General features: G+C 33.2%; 1 protein-coding gene across 1 annotated transcript in view; it reads right to left on the bottom strand.

The window, feature by feature from the left end:
• Positions 1–6,291: 6,291 nt before the first annotated feature.
• Positions 6,292–21,715, bottom strand: part of LOC103610680 (peptidyl-glycine alpha-amidating monooxygenase-like) — a 17,117-nt gene continuing 1,693 nt past the window's right edge. The window contains exons 2-7 of the mRNA XM_008594793.1: positions 21,087–21,154; positions 19,820–19,900; positions 19,460–19,536; positions 18,828–18,931; positions 7,648–7,832; positions 6,292–6,577 (exon numbers count right to left, since the gene is read on the bottom strand). Of these exons, the coding sequence (XP_008593015.1) occupies positions 6,483–6,577; positions 7,648–7,832; positions 18,828–18,931; positions 19,460–19,536; positions 19,820–19,900; positions 21,087–21,135 (591 nt within the window). The 5' untranslated portion in view covers positions 21,136–21,154 and the 3' untranslated portion in view covers positions 6,292–6,482. The remainder of the gene's footprint in view (positions 6,578–7,647; positions 7,833–18,827; positions 18,932–19,459; positions 19,537–19,819; positions 19,901–21,086; positions 21,155–21,715) is intronic.

The raw sequence follows: 21,715 nt of genomic DNA, 5'->3' as shown, positions 1-21,715 counted from the left end.
TCTGATTATCATACTGAGAGACTCTTTTCCTTCCTCGGAAGAGACCCCTACTCCTGCTTTGGATGTCAAAATCTGTCTAGAATGGTACTAAAGCTTTCCAGCTCCATGGAGCTGACTTGTGACAGATGGCATTCCACCCCCTCCCTCCTGACACCCCTGGGTTCCACCCACAGCTACTTTTCCCTCAGCTCTGTCAACCTATGTATTTCTGCATGGTATTCTGTAATTCTTTTCTGGAACCCACTGCTAAGGTGACCATATAATTTATTTCCCAAACTGGGAAACTTTTGAGAGGGAAAAAGATGCATTAATACTTATACTAGGCATAAACTAGGACAGTCCTGGAAAAACTAGGATGTTACAGAGATAACATATAAAGAAGTACTTTATAAACTACAGATATTATTATTAAATTATTAATAGTACTACCAGCTAATATTTTTTGACAGGTTAGCATGATCTACTCACTTTGCTGAGTGCTTTTTTTCCCCACACAATAATTATTATTACTGTCCTCATTTTAGATGAGGAAACTAAAGATACACAGCTAGTAAATGAGGTAAACTTGCACAGCTGGTAGAAAGTTCAACTGGGATTCTAAGGAGACAGCCTGACTGATGGTTACCTTCTAAACTCCTCACTATACTGGATCCAGGTTCCTCTCTCTTTTCTGTACTGGCCATTAAACCCTTTCCTGTGAATTAACATTAGACCTGTCAATCTTAATTTTACTTTTTTTCCCCCCTAAATTAACTGTCTTCTGAACTCAGAAGCTTGGTTTACTTTTTACCTGAACAAGCTTCTCTTTGTCCTATCCTGGCCTGTCTTCTCCATATGATAACAAAAGAAGCTTGTAAACTAGTCAATATGTAAATACCACAGCAATCTGCACAAAATGGCTTAAAGAAAAATGACTCATTTGCTTGATTTGAAAAAGCAGAAGAGTTTTTATTCTCCTCAGTACTAGCAATACACCTTACATGCATGAGCAAATTCCATAAGATGTTCTAAAAATTGTTTTTATACAATTAAATTATCTCTGGGAAGGGACAAGACGACAAGTTACAAGGTATGTGTGGTTTTATATAAAAAAATAAAAACCTCTCATTTATTATTTACTGTTATATTCTCAGTGACTATTACTGTTGCTGTCATAGCAGATACTCAACAAATGATTCTGGAATAAATAATAATTTGTTAAAAATGTCACCCTTTGCTTCCGCCTCAATAGAGATAAAAATATTTCCTTGATGATTTTAGGCTGCAGTGAGTTTCCATTTCTTTCTTTTGCCTCTCAATCTTTGATAATTATGTAATGCAGAAATGCTCTAGGTCTTTGAAGTAATTTGACTGAGTGAGTTTGGTATTTGGAAAACACAACTGTGGTAGCAGCTAATGTGTTGAGAAAAGCAATGCAGCATAGTACATGTGAATCTAAAACACTACCAATTAAACTCCAAGTTTGTAAGTTGTGTGCTTGAATTAATTACTTTCCACCTCAATGGGCATTTTTCTATGTAGCAGGGACTGCTCACTATTCCCTGCTCTCAACATGAAAATTTCTCTGTTTTACTTTCAGGAGTTTGGTGAGAATAAACTAAAATAGATGAAAACATACATTAAAAAAACTGTCCTAGGAGTGGTTTTTTTTTTTTTCATTTTAATTCTTTAAGATTATTGATAAAAGAAAAAATAAGTATCTTTCATTTTTAGACAATGAAATATCTTAATTGTGGCAGGTGCTTTTATTTTTAAAAAATGATCAAGAAACTCTTTATAACTTCCCAGATTATAAGTTCCCATTTCCCACACAAATCACTAGTATTTCATTAACTAAAACAAACAGCTCTTGTTACTGCTTATTGCTCTGTGATTTCTATGGTACATAGAGAATAAATAGGATGTTCATCATCAGTTTAACCACTGACAAAATATGCCAAGTAACCACACTAACAAGATTAGAACCACGCAGCATGACTGATTAATGAGATGGATATGAGGAATGGAAAAATAAAAGCATTGCTTTACAGACTTTAATATTTTGTTTTAAGACTCAATCATAACTGACTTTGCCTTCTGGTTAAAGTTAATTTGGTTTATTGATTGTTTACTTACCACTAACTCACAACATTTATTCTCTAGCCTTAGAGAAATGAAACACATGATCATATTGTCCAGACTTAATAAAGTGAATTTTATTGATTTTTCCTCTCATAGGACTCATCTGATTGAAAAATAATTAGAAATGGACTTTTTGAAATCTTTTTTAAGAAAGTGAGACAAATATAAAAAAGGAGAAAATATGATGGCTTTTACAACTACTACGCACAAAGATCTACATTGGAAAGCTCACCCGTGTGATAAATGATCATTCACATCTGCCTATTCTGTTATTACGAAACCAACTGAAAACAGCATTCAGTCAGCTTCCCAGAGCCTTGAGGGCAGGGGAGGTGTTTAGACTTGTGTTTGATAGATGATTTCAATAAAAAAAGATTTGTGAGCTTCTCGTAAGTCATAACAAACCGATAAAGTTTTAGTGAATGAGAATGAAAAAAAACTACTTCTTTTAAAACAGTGGTGTGGCATTGAGAGTACTTGGACATAGCTAAGATGCTACTAAAATCACTAGTGCTTTATTAGGGTCTCAAGGGAATGTCCTATTTTGAACAAGGCAAAGAAATATAAATTTTAGCTACTAAGCTGAGCCTTTGTTTCACTCCTCCCATAAACTGTTTACCAACTGTTGCTTTAGCAAGCTTTTACAGTAGACTATTGTGTTAACTTGCAATCTTGTTCCCTTGATTCTGCTTATTTGATAAAACATGCCAATGGTAATTCATTTTTGTTAGCATAAAACCACTGTGAAATTATTCTGTTTCACAGAAGGTGTCTGAAGACCTTTAACTATCTGGGGTCATGGACTGTTTTCCCTCAACAAATTGTATTTTTGTCATATTCTCCCTGCCTTGGGAATATGCTGACCTTTGAGTAGAAAGATTGATTATATGAGGGCATGAAGAGTACAATGAGAAGAGTTTGGAGAAAACTGAATAAAACATGTTAAAGGCCCTTTCTGCAGCAAAAGAAATGTTGGGTAGAGCATGAAGTACAATAACAAGGACATACTGGTACTGCACATTTTTACTTTCAATTCTGCCTTGATTTTTTTTAAGACATTGAATCTTCATAATACAACTGACATAAATTTCAACACTACATCTATACGTTGAATTTTAAAGAGAAACACTCAAATTCAGAACTCCTAAAGTCGTGTAGATTCTTGCTTACGGCTGGTAAGCCTCAGCCTCAGCCTGTACTTCTTGCCTAAACAACGTTGATAGAAAGCTCGGGTTGTACCTTCGGTGTAGTGAACATATATAAGAAATAAAGAGAACTTAAAAGCATGTTTGTTTCGTAAAAGCATCAACCATAATATATGAGGGATATCTGAGTATGATCTTCTATAATAAATGTGTATTATTTTAAAAAATCAGACAAAATAAACATTATTTTTTAAAAAAATCTCTGCAGACTTAATTAAAGCCTCATTAAAATGTTTCCCATTGTTTCATGATCCAGGACAACCTGGTAGGTAAAACTGTCACATAATGATGCTTTTTCGGTGTCTCTAATTACATCTTTTGAGACAGAATCTTAGATATGCTTGCCTTACACTACATTTTGTTCTACACAGAGTATGTGTAGACAAAGATGTTGCAGGTTAGTGTGTTTGTGAGTAAGCACAGACTGTGGCAACACTACATGGACTCACACAACTCACATTTCTATTTCAAATGCTAATTAATTTCCAATCAAGATTAATATTCTGGCAAAAACATTAATAGCTAGCAATTTTGGTGATAAAAATTTTAAAGAAAATTATATATATATATATTTCTTCTGGAGAAACAGAGTATTAGATACATCTGTGTAAAAAAAGAGTCACTGGCTTCCTTCGAACTTTTTTCTCCATGCTGGAGAGACCTACTACCTCCTGTCCATCTGTGACACAGCTACGTTTCTTTTTTTCAGTCTATGGAATATGATTATTTCTCCCTGTCTCCCCCTTTTTATTTACTGTCTTAGTAAATGTTGTCCCTTCTTTCTAATAGAATTTATTATGTATCTTGACCTTTACCTTCTTACCTGCTTTCCAATGTATTAAGACAGGGAGTAAAAAAATAATTTTATATATAAGGGAAAGGGTTACGTGTGAGGGATTTTTATAAAAATTAATATACATGGCATAACTTATTTGAATAATTAGAGCCCTCCTACTAGCTACTTAGTCAACTTGACTCCCAAGGGAATGAATACAAATAGACATTCTTTGTGCAAACAAAGGTCTCTGAGAAGAATGGAATACTCTTTCAGTAATGAGTAGATTTGCCCTGTGTATTAGAAGGAGACAGACTGATCTCATTAGCACATCAAATGAATTATGTGTACAATTGTGCATATGGTATATTTCTGTACTTCTCTTTAAATTCTAGTATGGTGGTCCCAGAAACCAGTGGGATAATACACAGACTATACTGGCCACTGAAATGGCTTTGGTGAGGTACTATCTTCAGATAGTCTAGAAGGTGACCTTTTGATGGACCCACTAATTTCAACATATGAATATCATAGTCTAGTTCCTACAGTATAAAAATTGGGTCAGAATGATGCTTTTTTTCTTTCCCAAGTAAAACTGCTTTATTTTCAGCATTTTTATTCATAAGTATAAGAAAACAGAAACTACAGGCAGATAATTTTTTATGTGTCCATAGAATTCTTCTCTGGAACCAATAAGAGTTTGGGTATATTTAAACTTCTGAATATTCTATATATGCTTTAAAATACAAAAGAGTAAATAAATGAAAAAATATAAAAGTGTTTTAAAGGATTTGGTTTGTAGTCATATATGACACCTCCGGGATCCTACTATACGGAAAGAACAGATTAAACAATATATTAACAATAAAACATTAAAGGTTGCTTTGCTAACAGAACCTTTGGGTTTTTAACCTTTCAGAGGTGTCAATGTCTTCTTTGATCAACTCAACTAACTTCAAAAGGAAACCACAGTCCAGCCTCAGCTTCCATAAAAACATACCATTTTAAAAGACATCTACTAAATGGTGGTCTCATTCCATATTGCATCATGTGTGTTGGTATTTGGAAATGTATTCTAAGACGACATATTATTTCAAAGACATACATTTCAAACAATGTGTGCAATGTTAAAATAATTTCATTGTAAGTCTGGACAAATTTCAGTGCAATTACAGTAAACACTGTTAAAACTACCATATTTTAGCTGTTATTACTGACTTTTTTACAGATATATAAAACAGGATTGATAAATTTAGCTATTTTAAATCGTACTTACTAGGCATTTAGTATAACATCATCTCTGTAGTTTTGACTTAACACAAAAACAGGAACTACTTTGAACTAAGCTGCATTTTTTTCTAAAGGCTACTTTGTTAGAATGAGATGTTATGGAACGGACTCTATATAATTTAAAAACCTTTAGAGTACAGTTTACCTTATGCTTCCTTCAGAGTGCATTTTCCCCTTTCAAAAGTCTGGATTCTTTTATTTTGCCAACACCATTAGTACAAAAGTGGTATCTCTGTCCTAGATCTTATATAATACATTTTTAAGAATTCCAATAGCAGTTTACAATGTGAGGAATAGGAAAATTCTCTATATTGCTGATAGAAAAATCCTGTATATTTTTGTATGTTTTATGTTGTTAGTAGAAATATGTTTGTATTAACATTAAACTTTTTAAAAAATATATCATATCCAGGCCAAAACCGACTTGCTAGGATAACATGCTCCAACACCTAACACAAAGCACTGTCTTTCAAACAACTGGCAAGAAACCAAGATTCAAAACGTAGTTTTTCAGTGCCAGCACATGCAATATGTGACATACAAGCATCGAACATTACTACTTCAAATAAACAGAACAGAGGAAGAATGATGCTTTGTTAACTCATCAAATGGCAACTTAACACAAAAGGACAGATGCATAAGACAATAATCCCTCCTACCTTGTTGAAGGCTGAGAAGAATGACTTATAGAGGCAAGATGAGAGTTTAATTCTTAATTTCTTTTTTCTTGAACTTCCAATATAGTTAACGAACATACCATACAAAATACACAAGAATTTACATGGTAAAGGTTATTAAATTTCAAAAGCAGCCCAGTGATTGTTTTTAATGATTATATTTGCACTTGTACTATATATAAACGTTACAATATTAAATGAACTAAAACAAAGACAAAAACCCTAATGGGATTAAATTACACTAATAAATTTTACTTTCAAGGCTGAAGTGCAATCACTGACCATTTCCTCTTGAATTATGCATTATATAAAAACAGCAATACATAGGGTATGAGGTTGATACAGAGAGACCTAAAATATCTAAGTAACTTTACCATTTGGTTGCCTATTTGGATAATCCATCGTTTTTTAGGCCTAGTTACAGAAATAAATGTACATACCCTGGTCTAACACTTCTTCTTCCTGTTTCGGCTGCTGTAGTAAAGCAGTCTTCTCTTTGTTCTCTGTTTCTGTAAAGGATCAAAGAAGCTGAGCATAAATTTGAAGTATATATCACACACTTTAAATATTTTATTGGAAATATGCCATCTACAGAAAAATATTATTCAGGGCCTTGTTTTTATTACAGTATTAAGAATTTATACAGTAGAGATGCTCTAATTCACAATGTCTCCCACCCCCAGCATGACCACCAATTACCAGACTTCTGACTAACAACTAGGTCAACTCCCCATTCAGTAATATATAAATGATATAGAATTTTAAAAATGCATTAACAAAACTACTCATATTTGTCTTCTAAAATTGAATTTGGTAATAGTTTAAGGATATTTTAAGACCATTTTAAGGCATATTCTATAAATATATTGGATCTTAATAAATGACCTGACATGTCTTATAAAATATCCACTAGAAAGAAAACAGGAAGCTGCTCTGGTGTTTTAACACTGAGCTTGCAAAACTCAATAAAGCCTCAGCATACTTAACGCAATAAAACAGGGTGTGGGTTTTGCACTAAAGGAATGACAGTCAATATGACCATTTTGAAGACGAATAATAAGTTAAAGAACAATTCTGAGAATGAGACCAAAAAAGCCAAGACTAGTAATGCCTCACAAATCAAAAATTGTTCTTTGTGTGAAGAGGCCCATTAAGCAGATAATTTAGGGTATGGTTAGAGATGATAACCATTTTTATTGGCAAACTGTAGCACTCTTTAGAGCATGGTGCATAAATTCACAAATTGTGTAAGTCATTGCTAGTTATGGGAAGAATGAGATATGGAAATGAGAAAATATGATTTAAAAGAAGAAAAAGAAAGGTCTACATTTATGATGTTGATCCCAAAACTAATCTGTTTCATCACTGGTTGAGATTTTTCTCTTTAACTTTTTTGATGGGGACATGTCAGGGAGGGAGATAGGATATGAAAGAGAAAAGAGGGAATAAGAATATGTGTGCACATGTGACTGTAAAGAATAAAGATGATTTAAAATATTAATCATATAGTCAAGAGGGAAGCATGAGAAAACATAAAATACAAAATCACATGTTACTTTATATTAAGCAATGATTTTACCTTCGTGATGTCCATGCATCATAACCATGTCAGACTTCACAGGAATTGGAATATTGGCCTCTGGTGGTATGATTCTGAACATATCTGGAGCTACATTCTGTGTACAGGTCATGAAAGAAACTGCATGCTTGGCTTCCATGTAATACATAATGTATAAGTTGCACATTTCATCAGTAGATGTGCCACTGCAGACAAAAAATAAAGAAAAAGGAAAAGAGAGACAACAAATCAGCCATTCATACAAAACATATTCTTAATACAAGAAAATGCAACCTGTAAATCTGCCAGCAATGGATTCAAAGGTGGAAATATTGCACATTTATTTTATAGCTTTCATTAAAGCTTATCTCAGTTTTCAACATCAAATGCACATTGTCAAAGGCATATTTCCACGTAACAATGGATTATCAGTTTGCTGTCATTTCACAGATATCACCAAATACGGCAGATGGAAATGGCATTTATATAGCTGAGAGATACAGTCTTTTCTCTCCTAAATCCTTTTACTCTTTAGTCCTCCTCCCACTTGCTAAAACTTAGACTGAGCAAAGTTACTTTCTTCATAGAAAATCTTAATTATTTACTTAATAATGGTAAAATTCAGAACACTTCAACAGACTTCTACATTTATCATTTATAAATCTTTAAAAATGGCTTTTCCACTTAACACCAAGAGTCATGGACCTTGTTTTTTGGCCTCCTTTCTCATGGCCAGATGAATTTAGAAACGTGTCCACAAGAACACATCCTAAGTGTATCCCTGATATGTGACTTGGCAACTAGAATTCTAGAGCAGGAAAGAAAACATTTGAAATGTTTTCATTTCAAAATGAAAACAGCACTAATCTCTTCCAAGGACTCAGACCTGATTGGGGTAGTGCTGTATAATTGAATGACTTGATGTTAAAAATAGATTTTAAAACTGTGAAATGGATATTTCCAAGAAAAAGTTCCAAATGATAGAAATAATGTCTAATAGTTTGCAAAACATCTTTTCTTCTTCCTCAGTTCACAAGGGTTATTACATATTTCATTCTGTTTACTATTATTAGTTAAGAATTGTTTAGGTACACTTTTCTAAGACTTTTATATAGCAAAGCCTACACTAATAAAAAATAAACTATGAGGAAGATTATTTGCTGTACAGAAATACGCCAGTGTTGATTTTTCCAGCGAAGTCATGAGGCACTCACTTCCTCTCCATAGCAACAGTAATGACATCAGCAAAGGAAGGAAGGAAATAAAAATCTTTTCCATACAGGCATTTGATTTCTCTAAGCTTTGAAAATGTAGAGTCCCCGAGAGACCACAGGAATGAGTAACTACCATGGGAAGCTCTGATTATGCTTTAGAAATTATTTGGCTTCTCACTCTCTGCATCTGATACCTGTCAGTATAATTGCTTCTCCTGTGAAATATAAGCAAAGAGTGAAGTGCAAACCCAAATAAACACCTGCTCACTACATGTATCTTCACAGTGTCAAAACACAATTGCTAAGAATTACATTTTAACAGTCTTGGCATTGGTCAGAAAACTACGGGCTATAAATAGGAATAGCTGGTGCCAAAATAATAAGATGCAGCCTCTCACCATATTATACATCCCCTCCCTGTACAAAATGAGAAGTATGTGTACAGCAAGAGAGGAAGGAGGGAAAGGAATTTAAGATGTGGCTCTAGCTTAGAAAACCTTCAATCATCTTGCTGTTAAGGAAAAGCAAAATAATCATGTAAGCATTTCAAATCGATAAAAGGAAAAAAACTTAATAAATTCATATAATAATGAATGAAACTGGCAACTAATCCACGGACAGGTCCTTCCATATTTTGTCTGTTTGGGAACATCAATGACCATACTTTCATGGGGAAGGTATACCCACCACAACACACGTGCAATACATCCAGTATCCTGAACTCTTCCCTTATAATTAAACTGAATGAAGTAACTGTAACTGCTGGTCTAAATGCTGTTGGTTCCCTGGGCCAATGTGTCCTTTGTTGCATAAATAAAAATATCTTATTCTGTGAGTTATTATATTTTTTATGAAGTATTTAGAAAGAGAATATTAGAATTCTTTCACTCTTCCTAATTTTCTTCTAGAGTAGTATTTCCAAAACTATTACCATAAAACTTTGGTCCTTAAAATGCTTACAGATGAGTTGAGGAAAAGTTATAGAAATGGTTCATATAGAAATGGTTCACAAAAGTTAAACAGATTCTGTACTGTGAGAGCCTTTAACATACAATGTGCTCAGGAAATTCTATGGGGAGAGGGGATACAAGAGGCACTACCCCCAAGTGAATTTGACCAGGCTCCTTTGTGTTGCTGCATCTTCCAGGACATAACTTAAGAAAAGTTGTACTATGATATTTACAACTTGCTCTTACATGTATAGAAACATAATTCTAGTATTGATTAGGAATAACCAATCAAAAGGGTTTCTCCTATAGAGTAGTTGTAGACATGTGTGAAAATCTATTACTTTTAGATAACACCAATCACAATATAGGTATGTGCATGTAGCATAGATATACAAATGTATATACAGATATGCATACAGATGTGTATCTAGAAATGTTTTATAAAATGTTTTGCATATATACAGACATACCTAGTACCTATTTGTATTATTTCTATCCATCCATATAAACATAGTTTAAATTTTCAGGAGAATCTATCTACTGGGGATTTGAGAAGCAATGAATACCGCAAAAATCTCAAAATAACTAAAATAGAATATCTTGATTATATATTCCCCCAAATATAATTTTGGTGCTTCTAAACTTGTTACATGTGTATTTGGAGGACTTGTTTTTAATATGCATTTGAAAAGAAATTGCGCTAAAAGTAAAAAGAGTTCATTTCAAACAAGTAAAAGGTAATTTATCTGGGAACAAGGAACTAAACTGTGAAATGGGTACTAAGAGGAATAATCAACAAGAATTTGCTCATACAAAATTGAATTCATTGCTATCATCACCAAAACAGTAAGTTAAAAAAACCAGGCAAATTATAGACAGTGATAATGGGGAAGAATATGAAATAAAAAGGTATCATATTTGGAATAGTTTTTATACTAATATTGGAGACAAAGTTTGCAATTGCTATCTTAGAAATAGTGTGTAGCAAGATACAAGGTGAGGCTGGCTGGTTAGCTCAGTTGGTTAGTGCACAGCCTTCTAAACACCAATGTCATGGGTTTGGATACCTGTACCATCCAGCCACTGGAATAAAAAAAAAAAAAGCAATAACTTATTAGGCACTGGACAATTAGCTCACTTGGGAGAGCATGGTGTGGGTAACACCAAGGTCATGGGTTTGAATCCCCACACCTGCCAGCTGCCAAATTAAAAAAAAAAAGAAACAAAGTTACATGTTCCAAAAACACGCACACAGTTAAGTATAGCAAATAAAGGAAAATCACTCTTTTTTTTTTTTTTTTCCCTTTTTGTCTTTTTTTTGTGTCCGGCAACGGATCGCAACCCTCAGTGTCATGCCCGAACCGGACCGGGACCGGCAACGGGATCACAACCCTCGGTGTTGCTCCCTCATCTCGCTCAGCCAGTGAGTGGGAACTGGTCTGTATGTGGGATCCGAACCCTGGGTGGGAGCGCGGAAAGTGGCGCACTGTAGCAGTGCGCCACCAGGCCGGCCCAGAAAATCACTCTTTCTAAATAATGTAACTCATTGTCCTTTGTAACTTATGATCAAACTATTATTTTAATTAATGAATTTGAGGAAATAAAAAAGTAAAAATATAAGCTAATATTGCATTATTTCCTCAAAAATGAATTATCTTTCCATGTATTGACTTAGCTTTTGAGAAAAATTATACATGTATATGTAAAATTATACATATATGTATGTACACACATCCACACATATGTATATACACCATACACTAATTATACTTGTATATGTTCCATGTTAATTTTATATATACATAAATGTGTTCATCTCTAAACATGTGATTTCGTGAAACATCCTAATCAACTCACCAATACAGTTCATTTGAGGTACCAAATCTATGTTACAAAATTGAGTTGATCAAATAATTTTAGATTCTACAGGGTCACAAGGGAAATTTCATTAAAAGAGCTGAATAAAAAGAAAAGAGACATACTTTATTCCCTTCCATCTATAATTGGACTTGTAGTCAAGGTAACTCTGAGCTCCTATCAGACAAACTATCATATGCTAAAAACGTTAGGTTTCAAATCATCCTTAGTGTCAGCATCTCACTTTGCCTATTGATCCATCTTTTCTTTCACTCAAAAAAAAGTCACATTTTAAACCAGACAAATTACTTTCAGTATTCCTAAGGGAGGATTTTGACACATTTACCCCTATTTTCCATAGAGACCAATTCAACTAAGCAATTCAACTCTGCTAATCTGAATGATTATTAACATAAGAGAGCAGGGAGGGAGGGTGTGTTCACGTGTGCGCCCTGGCTCCATGAATGCCCTTTAAACATTACCCCACACTAATATGATTCCCTAAAATGATGACTGCTGGTATGATCTATATTCTAAAATTACAGTAGTGCATTTTTACATCCTCTTGCATAATAAAGTACTTATGATAACTTCTTTTATACTGACATACTTAATATGTGTGTGGTGAGATACAAAATAGTAAGTCTACAATAAAAATTTGTTGAATTAAGGAAGAATGAATAATCTTGCTTAATAAATGTTTACAACTTATTATGACATAATGTGTTCACTCTGTCATACTGCTGAATAATGTTATATGTTAGAAAGACTATAGAGATTTGAGAAACTACCAAGTATTCTGAAATGTATCATTTTAAAAAATCCAAATATTGTACACATTGACTATGCTGCAGAAAATGATACTCCACTGGCTTAATGATTCCTGCATACCTACCTCTTGTCCCTTATATTTGACAGATGCTAGTCTTGAAAATAACCAAAGTGGGTAACACTAATTCTGGAAAGAAATATGAAAACTTTAAAGAAGTTATTTTACAAAACTTTTAATTGTTTCTTAAAAGGCTTCAAGGTACTTTGTAGAACAGTGGTTATCAGATACCGGAGAGGGAAGGGGCAAGGGTGGACAGGGAGAGATTGGTCAACAGGTACAAAGTTACAGTTAGACAGGAGGAATAAGTTCTGGCGTTGTATTGCACAGTAGAGTGTCTATGGTTAACAATACTGTATTGCATATTTCCAAATAGCTTGGATTTTGAATGTTCTCTCAACAGAGAAATGATAAATGTGTGGTGTGATGGATATGCTAAATACCCTGATGTGATTTTTACACAAGGTATACATGTATCGAAACATCATACTGTACTCCATAAATACGTACAATTATTATGTGTCAAAAAATAAAAAAAATTAAGGAGTTATTATTTATCATATAAGTTTATCTTTGCATATAATACACTTTTAAAATGTTGATTAAAGTGCTATGCTTGGTATCTATGAGCATTTTTTAGACATTGTTATATTCTTGCATATTCATATTCTCATGAAGTGACTCATTGCAAATGAAAATTATGATTAACAAAATTGACCAAATAGGTAAATATTATCTACCTACTCCAAGAGTTAATTTTAAATTTCAGCATATAAACTTTTAGGCTGATTAGCTGAGTTAATTAGCTTAATTGGCTGACTTAATTAAATTCTATTTTTTGTTTAAACTTGACTAAACATTTGAAATGAATTTAGAGAAGTGACATGTTGAATATAAAATATGCAGCGCAGTCAGGCACAAAATATTGCCTCTTCATAGATTAATTAGTACTATGTTGTCAGTATATATATATTGGTGCAAGTTTGTCTAAGATATACTTTTTATATTTATTAGTTACAAATAAATATAATAGATTTTAGTAAAACATTTTTACCATTATGTATACTTATTAATATATCTTAAGTTCACCTATTTTAAAAATAGTTTTTAAAATTATTAATATTATTTTTGATTGATAAATCATAACTGCATACATTTATGGGGTACAATGTGATGTTTTGATATATGTATACAATGTGGAATGATTAATCAAGCTAATTAAAATATCCATCACCTTGCTTACCTATCATTTTTTATGGTGAGACACTTGAATTTTACTCTTAGTTATTTTGAAATATACAATACATTATTACTGATTGTAGTTACTCCACTGTCCAACAGATCTTCAAACCTATTCCTCCTGTCTATCTGAAACTTTGTACCAGTTAACCAACCTTCCCATTCCCCCCTTCCTTTCTACCTTCCCTAGTCTTTGGTAACCACTGTTCTATTCTCTACTTCTGAGAGGTCAACTTTTTAGATCCCACATATATATGAGATCATGTGGTACCTGGCTTACTTCACTTAGCATAATGTTCTTTTTTTCACCCATGTTCTTGCAAGTGATATGGCTTCCCCCCCTTTTTAAGGTGAAATAGTATTCTATTTTGTACATATACCACATTTTCTTTAATCATTCATCTATTGATAGACACTTAAGTTTTTAAATCCACCTATTTTTTTAATGGTGGTATTTTGAGATGAATACTTGGTATGGGAAAATCAGTCACTATTTTTCTTTTTCTTTTATTTTTTTGAAGGTCAGAATATATTATATTTAACATAGGCAACATTCATTTAACTATATGTTTACCAATTTTCTTTTTTACCATTCCTTCTTGAATCTCTGACTTTCTTCTTAGGATCATTTCCCTTCTTCCTAAAGGACAGTCCTTAGCTGTTCTTTAGTACAGGTTTACTGGTGCTAAACTCAGTTTTTGTTTATCTGGATATGTCTTTAATTCACTTTTTAAAAGATTTAAAACTATTTTTTCATTATACATGTTTATGGGATATAGTTTGTTGTTTCAATACATGCGTATAATGCATACTGATCTAATCAGAATGGTTATATCTATCACCTAAATATTTATCATTTCTTTGTGGTTATAACATTCAAGATCCTTTTTTCTGACTATACTGAAATATACAGTACAATATTATTACCCTAGGGCACCAGAACTTATTTCTCCTATCTAACAGTAACTTTGTACCAGTCTACCAACCTTTCCCCAGCCCTCCCCTCCATTTCCCTGCCTCTGGGTAACCACTATTCTACTCTCTACTTCTCTTTTTAACTTATTTTTCTTAATTGACCCATAATAACTGTGTATAGTATGGAGTACAATATGATATTGGGTACCTTTGTACTGTGTGCAATGATCATATCAGGGTGCTTAGTATACCCATCACCTCAAACATGTGTTACTTCTTTAAGAACATTCAACATCATGTTGACTAGCTATTCAAAGATACACAGTACTTTGTTAACTGTAGTCTCCCTTTACTATAGATCCCTAGATCCCATTTTTCCTATCTAATATTTTGCATTCACTGACCACCCTCTCCCTATTCCCCTTTCCCCCACTCTGCCAGTCCCTAGTAACCACTATTCTACTCTCTACTTCTATGAGATCAACTTTTTTAGCTTCCACATGTGAGTTAGAACATGTGGCATTTCTCTATCTGTGCCTGGATTATTTCACTTAACATAGTTTTCTACAAGTGCATCTGTGTTGCTGCAAACGGCAGAATTTCATTCTTTTTTATGGCTGAGTAGTATTGCCATTGTGTATATATACCACATTTTCTTTATCCAATCATCCATGGAAGGACATTTAGGTTGATTCCAACTCTTGGCTATTGTGAATACAGCCACAATAAAGATGGGAGAGCAGGTGTCCCTTCGACTTGTTGATTTTGATTCATTTGGATATATACCCAGTATTGCTGGATTGTATGGTAGTTCTATCTGCACTTGTTTGAGAATCTCCATACTGTTTTCCATAGTAGCTGTACTAATTTACATTCCAACCAACAATGCATGAGAGTTTCCCTTTCTCAGCATTCTTGCCGGCATTTCTTATTTTCTGTGTTTTTCATAATAGCCATTCTAACTGGGGTGAGATGGTATCACTGTGGTTTAGATTCACATTTCAGATGATTAGCAATGTTGAGCATTTTTTCAGATACCTGTTGGCTATTTGTTTGTCTTTTTCAAAAAACGTCCATTCAGTTCCTTTGACTTTTAAGTCAATTATTACTATTTTTTTACTATTGAGTTCTTTGTATCTTCTGGATATTAATCCTTTGTCAGATATATAGTTTGCAAATATTCTCTCCCATTCTACAGGTTGTCTTTTTGCTCTGTTGATTGTTTCCTTTGCTGTGTAGAAGCTTTTTAGTTTGATATAATCCCATTTGTTAATTTTTGATTTTGTTCCCTATGCTTCTGAAGTATTACTCATAGTCTTTGCCCAGACCTATGTCCTGAAATGTTTCCCCTATATTTTCTTCCAGAAGTTTAATAGTTTTGCATCTTACATTTAAGTCTTTAATACATTTTGAGTTGGTTTGGCCCCTATTTTTGAAAGTGCTTTTTATTAGTTAATCAGGATTCTTCTACCCAAGCAAAGTTTTCTCCAGTCCTAAAATTTCCAGCTAAGTACAGATTTAAGCTCGTAGGCCACTGTCAACACAGTTTTCCTGAAAAACCTAGTTTCCAGGTGGCTGCAGAGAAGAAGGTTTAAAACTTGAAGCTGATATTTCAGTACATGAAGGGGGCACCTACAGGTCCCAAACTACCTACCTTTGGATAAATGTGATTTGTAACTAAGTGCTGCAAGTTTGGGTGTCAAACCTGTATACAGTGGGAGTAAAGGCTTATGTATGTGGGTTGCAGTAGGTGGTAAGAGAGAAGAGGAAGAGGGGATTTACAGAGTATCATTTAATTTAATAGACATCATATAATACTAGATTTTTTTTTTTACTGGTTACATTCTCAATTGTGATTCTGTAGTACCCTGTGGAGGTTGTACTAATTATTTTACAAAACAGAGATGTGTGGCTGCTGTTATCTTTCTAAAACTAAAAAGCATTTTAAGTGCTTTAGGAACATTATACATTATTATGAAGATTTTAAATCATATTTAAATTTATTCAAACTTGTCTTATTAGTTTATCATTTCACTGGAAAAAAAAACTGCTTCTGTAGTATAAATTAAATATTCAGAATACAAACTCATCCAGTAACTTAATTTCCTATAATTCCTTTCTATTTCACTTATATTACAAAATGCTGTTTCCTTTAAGCCCACAAGAGATTTACGAAAGGATAGGTTAGGATAGTCATTTTAGGGTATTATCTTAAAGCAAAATGTACATTTTAAAATGACTAGAATTATTCTAGACTCATGAAACTGAAAGAGGGCTCCAGAGATCACTTTGGCCTCCCATCCCAGTACTATAACAAGTCATTAATTCCTATGGCTGATATTACCTCACAGAGGAAACTCAAAGGATAGAATGCGGACAAAGTTACAAGCCCCTCAAAACTGTAAAAAAACTTCTAGGCAAAAAATTCTATTTTTGCCACACTTGAAACTTGTAAACCAATATATGTAATGTGTTGAAAAGGATTTTTTCTTACTCTTTTTGCTTACTTATTTCAAAGGTTAATAAAATAACCAATAGTGCTTGTGGCTCTACACTAAAATAAATGGAAAACAGCTGATTAATATCCTCTGACTCCTATTACCTCATGTATTTAAAGATTGCTAAGAAGTGAATTATCAGACTCTTTCAAATCTAGTTATATCTACTTTGTCAATTACCATCACCATTTCCTATAACTCAATAATTTTATTGCTTTCCTTAAGTGTCTTTCCTAAATTTATCAAATTTATCCAAAAGTAAAGCTGTTGGAAGCTTCTTTTTAAATATAAATTGATAATGTTTTTCTATTTGTTCTACCTTTAGCCTTAAAATTGATGCCTATTAACATAAAAACCCTTTTAGAGTGACATAAAAAAATCGTATTTCACCATATCAAAAAATCTATTCCACCATATCAAAAAATCCTATTCCAAGCTGAGGGCTGGCCCTACCTCAGCAACAACATCTTAGAATGTGCTTATCAGCTACGTGTGTTTCTTTGGGGTGTGTGGCTTATCTGTTCATGTCCTTCACCAAATTTCTGCTTAGAGTTTTCTAATTCATTTTTAAGAGTTCTTTTGGCATTAAGGATGTAAAAAAAAAAAAAATCCTATTCCACCATATCATATTTACATTTAAAAAAATCTGCATCAGTATCTTTTCCCCTACCCCTTACAACTGTTAGTGTTGTTATTATAAGAATTATCTCTGGCACATGTAATGCATATATTTTCAGATGCTTACTTTTTGTAACTTCTCTTCGATCAAATAAATAAATGATTTAAAATGCTAGTTTCCAGATGAAATCAGTAAATGTTTTCAAACCTAGTTCAACATGGACAGAAGGCTCCTTGATTCTTTTCTAACAAAAAACATAAGAAACTTTATCTTTCATTTTTTTTTTTGTCCTTTTTGGAGACCGGCCGCACCATGCTCAGCCAGTGAGCGTTGTGAGCGCACTGGTCATCCCTATATAGGATCCGAACCCGCGGTGGGAGTGCTGCTGCGCTCCCAGCGCCGCACTCTCCTGAGTGCACCACGGGCTCGGCCCTTATCTTTCATTTTTTATTTAGCTAAGCTTTTTTGAAAGAGTTTATAGTGCTTTGAAAATTTTACTTAGTGTTATAAAATATAATTATTTCAAAAAGACTTGGTATTTTGAAAATTATTTAAAAGTCTTGCCATTCCCCTTTGAAAAAGTACGGTGTATTATTATCTACATTTGGTAGACTTAAACAATTAGAAATTATTGGATACCCAGAAGTTTTAACAGTCAGAAAAAATCATGACTCTGAGTATTTAATGGGCACCAGCAAATGTATATAATCTATATATTTGTCTAAATTTGAACACAGTGCAAAAGGACACTTGAGAAGAAAAATTTTCCTAATCCTTACGTTTAGTTTATTAAGATGAGTCTGAGGAAGTAATATACATACTCTAGTGGTAACTGTAATATGTAGAGGTGTGATGCTGAAGGTCTTGAAGAAGCAGGAAGAAAGGAAGCATGAAAACATGAGCACGGTCCTGGGGTTTATCCAAACCAATCAGTTCCGAAATGACAAAATGGTACAGTTTGTTGTAATTGACCAAGACAGGGGGGAAAATGTGTAATTCATTCACAAAGATAACTATCATCTATAATCATACCTTATCCCAACAAAGTCTCTTTAAATAGTGAAACGTGCAGATTCATACCCAATGTGTGTAGCTTCTGTCCTTCCTTCACCAGTAAATACACATCTTGCTGCCAGTATGTCACCAAAACTAACATCTACTGGGTGTTCCACAGGGTAGAAAGCCTGCCGAGGAGACAAACAATAGTTCATTAAAATTACCAATAAAACCTAGAACCACATGCTTCAATAATGTGAGGCTTGGAGCACTCTGGGTAGAAAGAATGAAGACAAACAGATAGGCACAAATAACCACTGGATAAAAAGAGTTTACCTTTAATTAATCAATTCCATTTTATAACAAGAGTATCAAACTTTGAAATAAACAAATACTATTAACAAATGCATCCCATAAAAATAAGAATAAATGAAATAACAGAAGAGCTACCTGAAACACTGTCTTTCACTAAATGATGGGATAGAAAAGTCTTCATGTTTAGACCATATTGAAAGAATTGATCAACTGAGAGAATTTATAAATTGGAAGTTGTAAAAAAGGAAATTATACAGCTCAAATATACGATTACAGTACAGGCAGATTTAGAGATTTTTTAGATTCTAGAGAAATTCATAAGGGTTGTATAAGGATTTTTAAAAAGTACTTTCTGCTGATTAATATTTTTTTCTCTCAAAATCAAATTAGATTCTACATACCTGTGGCAGCTGGGGGCTCTGACGTCCAATCAGTGTCCACTGTCCATTTCTTACCCTGTATCCACTTACCACCTTACCTTTAAAAACACAAATTATAACCATATAATATAATAAGGCATTAGAAAAATAAAAGGCATATTTCTTTCCTATTTTAAAATAAAATTTTAATGTTTTCAGAACCCCAAATACTGTATATTTTAATAAAAACAATATGAAACAGCATAAAAAATCAAGGCATTGTGTGAAATCACTTTCACTGAGACAGACTTAAGGTCAAATATAATTTACTTCTTACATTTATCGCACTAGCAAGTATAATGGTAAGCATTTATAATTTAACATGTAGTTTAAAATTCTTACCTAAATGGTGGGTGTGAACTCTATAGGCAAAGACATGCATTGGGTAGTTTTTATAATGGCATGAAATGTCAGAATTCACCACTGTGAGAAATGAAAACACAGAAAAAAAAATCACTATTCAACTAGAAAATGACATTATTCTTGTCTAAAAGTACATACAGGGTATTCATAAGATGCTAGGCATTAGGGCTTCTTATGAAGTACATGTGCTCACATGCTCAGCAGACATTAAGTACTTACTCTGTGCCAGTCACTTTACTAAGATAAATTAAGAACCTCTTGCCTCATATTTTTATTTTATTCATAAACAAATGACTAGACCCAAATCAAAATACCTTGTCAGCAAAAACACAGGCTTAATTTGTTACCTTTATTTTGAAATTTATACAGTTAAAAACACTTACAAACTGGTTTTTATCTTTGGAACAAAAAGGAGTTTTGAAAAATTGAATGCAAATATCTAAGATCACTAGATTGACAGCTCCTGTTGAGAAGGGACCATTTCATATACTTTTCCTTCCTTGTAGTCTAACACATAATAGCTATTCAATAACATATCTTTTATAATAGATAAATGAGCAGTAACAAAGAGACCATACTGGTCATTAACTTTAAAACATTCCCAGCCCAAACAAATGAACAATATTTAATATGACATTTTCATCAAAGGATCTTCAGATACATTGATAAATAATATTATACTTATTCTTACAGCTTTTGGCCAGCTTAAGAAAATCAGCCATCATAATCCCCATTTTCCAGGTAGAGAAAGACTGAGTCAGCGTTGGATTTGTTAGTCTCTTGATTTTTTTTCCTTTTTTCTCTCTTTTTTGGCAGCTGGCCAGTACAAGGATCGAACCCTGGACACCTTGGTGTTATTAGCACCACGCTCTAACCACCTGAGCTAACTGACCTGCCCTTGACTTTGAACCTTTCCATGCAGTACTTTATGCTGCTGCACATTATGCAGCTTGTCTTTTGCACCTGAAGAATGGGTGATTGATTTGTAAAAAGTCAAGATTTATTCTTTAATTTACATAACCTACTACCTCAGTTCTTGGCATCGCAATAAATAATGAATAAAAAAGAAATAAACCATTGGATTGAAATAATACAAAAATCTATTTTAAATTCAAGGACAATAAAGAATTGATTTATTTTAAAAGGACTCAAAAACGTTGGTCACTTAAAAAGTTTATAAAAATATACTGTAACTCCATTGCTATGGATTAACTAATAAAGGTAAATACCAAAGATCATTACTCACCTTTCTCTCCTGCTGGTATAACAGTGTCAACAGACATCATAAGGTACATGCCAGCAATTAAAGGCTGTCTGTAAAAAATAGTAATATTTTTCTCAATTATCTGACAAGTCAAAACTACTGTCTTGGAAAAATAGGATATATCTTAGTATACCGGTTAGAATAACATGTTATCCTTGTGAAAATTAAAATGAAATCATATGAAAAGAAACTAGAATATATATGTATTTTTCCTTAAAATTACGTCTTTTCTTTGTGAAGGTAGATTCTAAATGATTCCTATGATGGTTAATTTTAAGTTGGCTAGGCAATAGTATTTGGTTGTTTGGCCAAACACCAGTCTAGATATCGCTGGAAAGGTATTTTTTGTTTTTTGGATTTGATTAACATTTAAGTTAGCCTTTGAGTAAAGTAGCTTGTTTTGTATAAGGTGGATGGGCCTCATCCAATCGCTTGAAGGCATTAAGAGAAAAGACCGAGGTCCCCTGAAAAGGTAGGAATTCTGCCTACAAATCATCTTTAGACCTAAGAACATAACATCAACCCTTCCCTGACTTTCCAGTTTGCCCCACAGATTTTGGACGGGTCAGTGCCCACAACAGCATGAACCAATCACTTATAATAAATCTTTT

Source organism: Galeopterus variegatus, unplaced genomic scaffold (genome assembly GCF_000696425.1).
Source record: "Galeopterus variegatus unplaced genomic scaffold, G_variegatus-3.0.2 Scaffold11569, whole genome shotgun sequence".
Classification (NCBI taxonomy): Eukaryota; Metazoa; Chordata; class Mammalia; order Dermoptera; family Cynocephalidae; genus Galeopterus; species Galeopterus variegatus.
This window is presented reverse-complemented; position numbering and strand designations above follow the sequence as displayed.